General features: G+C 34.9%; 1 protein-coding gene across 1 annotated transcript; it reads left to right on the top strand.

Annotated features, from left to right (window-relative positions):
• Positions 1–718: 718 nt before the first annotated feature.
• On the top strand, positions 719–4,103 carry LOC135797541 (uncharacterized). Its single transcript, XM_065309959.1, has 6 exons — positions 719–1,110; positions 1,178–1,407; positions 1,474–1,609; positions 2,598–2,731; positions 2,791–3,040; positions 3,737–4,103. The coding sequence occupies exons 1-6, from the start codon at positions 1,053–1,055 to the stop codon at positions 3,817–3,819; spliced, it is 891 nt and encodes a 296-aa protein (XP_065166031.1). The 5' UTR covers positions 719–1,052; the 3' UTR covers positions 3,820–4,103.
• Positions 4,104–4,456: the final 353 nt, after the last annotated feature.

The raw sequence follows: 4,456 nt of genomic DNA, 5'->3' as shown, positions 1-4,456 counted from the left end.
AACCAATTTTGATGAATTTTCTATAAAATTATAAGAAATTGAGTTAATTTCTTATTCGGTATTATAATATTTAAATCCAAAATTAAAAATTGGAGATGAAAAAGTTAAATATTGCAAAATTTTCAAGAAAATTTGAATTTTTTTGAAATAGTTTCAACATTTTGCCGCTTTTTTCACTTAAATTCAATATTCAACGTTAAAAATGAAATTATCTATTGTATTTCCTATAATAATTAAAAAAATCTCACTAAAAATGTCAAAAATTCAAAAATATTTGATTAAAAATTTTCTTTAATGGTATAACCTATGTTAGCCCGGCGCATCCACTTAATACTTTCACTTACAAAATAATTAAATTCCCAATGAGTTTAAATAAAAATCGATTTCTAATAAACCACACCAAAAAATATTTTATATACTTATACGAAAACTAAATTTCGCCAAATAGAAAATTGATATTGACCGAATCGGGCCGCATCCCCTATTTGAGGACCGAGTCCCGAGGACCAACAGACCCCCGTAAGTGTAAGCGCATTACGAAGAATGTTTGTGGAAGACGCGGATAATGGAGTAACAAATAATGCACGGCGGGCGGCGCGGAGGGCAGCAAGACCACCGCCGTCGATGCGAAGGGGAGCGCGAGGAGAGTAATTCGTGCATCGTTTCTCAAACGCTCGTGCAACGCGTACGCGATGTGATATCCTGCATGCGCGCAGCGTAAACACTGTGGGAAAACACAATCCGCACACGCCGGCGCATGCGCCCCACACAACCACCCGAAAAGTCAGCCGCTGAAACGTTGGACTTACGATGAACGGCGCATTCTATACGCGACTCTCGGGCGGAAAATACGAGCACACGGCGTGCTTATAGCGAAAGTTTCAAAGACGCGCAGAGAAAAATAAATATTCAACACATGTGTTTGTGTTATACCAAAGGATTATAAATTATAAATGATAAAATAAACAAAGTGTTAAAATATGTGAATAAAATGATTAGAAATAAATTGTTAAATAGTGTTATAAAGTGTTTTAAGTAATTTTGAAGTGATAATGATGGGAAAAACTTTACCGATTTTTATTTATCAATTATTATTAATTAAATTACTACGTAAGTTTATATTATTTTTTTTAGATGTGTTTTTGGGAATAATTTGATTATTATTAATATTAAACAGATGCTGCGTTTCTATCATCCGCAACAACTTCCGGTTTGAAGTGGGTGCGCGTCAATTTACCACAGTATCGCAAACCGGGTGAAACAGCACAATTACAATGCGATTACGACCTGGGCAATGATACTCTCTACGCTGTCAAGTGGTACAAAGACAACGAGGAGTTCTATCGGTATGTGGCCAAAGAACGACCACCGGCGAGTAGTCATAATGTTGAAGGAGTTTCAGTAGACGTAAGTCAAAATAAAAAAAAAAATTTTTTTTTGAAAAAAATAATTTTAAATTTGTGGGAATTACAGGTGAGTCTGTCAGACAGCAAACGCGTAATTCTTCGAGGGGTGACTTTGCGCAGTGGAGGATTATACATGTGTGAAGTGTCTGCTGAAGCACCATCCTTCGCCTCGGCGAAAAGCGAAGCACGCATGGAAGTAATATGTAAGTAAAACTTTTTTTTATTTTTTTTAGTAAATTTTAATTTTATGTAATATTCGATAAGAGGATTAAATTGAAAGTTGCAAATGTATATGTTTCATTTTGTGTCGCTTTGCGTTGAGGGTTCTTTATCTAACCTATTGATAAATTGATAAAGATTCTAGCAGGGGTCCAAAATTACAAATTATGAAACGCGACCACCGTCTGCGGCTAATGCTAAGTGCTTGTGCATCAAATATTCAAGAGCGCGTTGCACGCCGGGCGCGCCACAAGTGCTCTCGCCGCCGCCGCTCCGAATGTTACTGTGCTTCCTCCCGTTATCCTGCACACGCCTTGCCACGCGACTTGACAAGCTTCGTTAGCTCACGTCGAATTTATGTTTGTTAACGTTTTGATGCGCTTCCAGCTCAAAACGTAAACTTTGGCTAAATATCCATTTAAAATTTGATGCGATTTTTAAAATTAATTTTTGCTTATTTCACAAGGATGATACCTCATCAAACAAACACTCAGAAATAATAAATAATAAAGACGGGGATTTGTGCGAGGAGCAAAAGAATGTAGACAATAACATCGCAGCAACGGGGGCGGAAGGAAGGTGGCAATCGATAAAGTAATAAAATAAAACGAAATCAGATTGGAAACGAATGCGGCTGACAAACAAGTAATATAAGAAAAAGACCTCTGCTTTTATTTGCTATCAAAACAATAATGTTTTGTGCTTTTTTATGCCTTCCGATTGATTTTCACATTTTATTAACTGAATTATGCATTATTATTCATCAAATCAAAATATTTCCTCAAAAAAATTCAAAACTTTTCAATATCTATAAAGAAAAAAATCATTTTTCTAAAAAGGCTAACTAAAACTTCAAAAAAAAATTTTCAACATGATAACCAATGTTAGCCCGGCGCATCCACATCAAATTTTAGCTAATTATACCTAACCTAACAATTGAACTTATACCAAAATCTCCAATTAATTTTTCAGGTCTTCCCACCGAAGACCCAACGATAACAGGCGTCGAGTCACAGTATCAAATCGGCGGCGAGATAAACCTGAATTGTACATCCGGGGAAAGCTACCCCGCATCTTTACTGCATTGGTACATTAACGAGCACCAGGTAACGGCTGTTTCGGGATGATTAAACATTAAATATTTATGCGCTGTATTTACACTTAGGTGACCAGCAACAAAGCATTGATAAGATACCCAACGGTGGAGCGCAGTGAGCACGGACTACGTACCGCCGTGCTGGGGCTGCGTTTCGCCCTCAACTCGCGGCACTTCCTCGGGGGTTCAATGCGTGTGAAATGCGTGGCGTCATTATCGCCGTTATTGTGGTCAGATGATCGGTCATCAGTCGTTCAGAATCTGCCGATAAAGGATCATCAACAGGAACTTCTAGGTGAATGGAGTACGTTAATGCTTGGTGAGTAAAACATTATTTAGTTTTTGGTTAATAACTTTTAAATTATTTGAGATAAATTGGAAATTTCTTTGAATATATGTTCAAGAATAAATTCTGCATAATTCTAGTAAAAAATATTATTAAAAACAATATTTTGTCAATAGTTAGGGACCATTTTAAGTAAAATGCGCAAATTTTTAGTAAATTTAATTTAATTGTTAATAACTTTTGTAATAATAATCAGATCAACAAAATATTTGGCAGATTGATGAATAATTTAATTGAGGATCAAATTTTAATGGAATCATGAACTTAGTTCAAATACTTTAGGAGTAATTAATTAATAACTGTCAAATTACCGAGCAATAATCGCAGCACTTTCACCAAACTTGAAATTTTATAGTTTTTTAATAATTACTACTCAACTAATCAACTTACAATAATAATTCCTTCTCATTACTATTAAGTATGAAATTCTGAACCTAATTATGCCCATCATTTATTGCTAACGAATTCCTATCGAAAGTTATTCACTAATTATCATCAATTTGAATACAATCCAACTTTAATTGTTAATAACTTTATGTAAATCGCACCAATCCCAAAAATTTTTGCACAATTAAACGCAGTATTAAATCACGATTTAATGAATATTACAAATACTAGTTTGCACTAAAGTTTTAATATTAATATCTCTGTTTTTAAATAATTTTGCAGTGAAAAGCAGAGGACAAACGATTCAATCTCATCTCTGTTTAGTGATTTTGTTTGTTTCGACGCTGAATATAATTCTGCAATAATCCGTTTCATCCCATACACACAAATCTGTACATTGTTTATCATATCTACTAATTGCTAAAGTATCGAATTAATCAACATGCAATCGAAATACATATATTTTCCTAAAATACTTGAATGTAATTTAAAAAGTTGCAACAAATGTATATAATACTATCAAACTGTTATTTGATTTCCCATTCGTTTTGTGTATAATTACCATTTGATTATACTTTTTATATATCATGTACTTAACATTAAAATAATATTATTACTGCATAGTAAAAATAAAAATTTTAAACGAAAACGTTTTTTCGATAAATATTTTTCTTTTCGTCGCATATGTGTATGCATTTCAGTGTGTGTTCTGTGCACTCATTGTTTATGAGTACGTCCCAACTCCTTGTGACATATATCCTTATAAAGTGGATGCGCAAATGCTTTTGAAAGCGCGCGCCTCGCCGTCGCAAAGTGCGAAAAGTAAAGTGAGAAAGTTCGTGCTTCGGAAAAAGTCTCTCAGGTCACGTCCGGACGAGCGCGCAGCTTAAAAGCCGAGGTAATTTCTCACCTTTGTGCGCGAAATGTTTTCATGTGTTTATTGGCATGATCTCTCTCGCGGCGCACAAAAGCGTAAAACGAAAAAGAAGCGCGCCGGGAGTG

Source organism: Atheta coriaria, unplaced genomic scaffold (genome assembly GCF_025399875.1).
Source record: "Atheta coriaria isolate IRGN ID8LTWV9N9 unplaced genomic scaffold, Caltech_Dcor_3.1 hic_scaffold_8_pilon, whole genome shotgun sequence".
NCBI lineage: Eukaryota > Metazoa > Arthropoda > Insecta > Coleoptera > Staphylinidae > Dalotia > Dalotia coriaria.
The sequence above is the reverse complement of the archived record's forward strand: the minus strand, read 5'-3'. Positions and strand labels throughout refer to the sequence as shown.

Coding starts and splice junctions, on each gene's coding strand:
- LOC135797541 (XM_065309959.1), top strand. CDS start 1,053: ATGATGGGAAAAACTTTACCGATTTTTATTTATCAATTATTATTAATT. Junction 1,111..1,177: donor ATTATTAATTAAATTACTAC/GTAAGTTTATAT, acceptor AATATTAAACAG/ATGCTGCGTTTCTATCATCC. Junction 1,408..1,473: donor TTGAAGGAGTTTCAGTAGAC/GTAAGTCAAAAT, acceptor TGGGAATTACAG/GTGAGTCTGTCAGACAGCAA.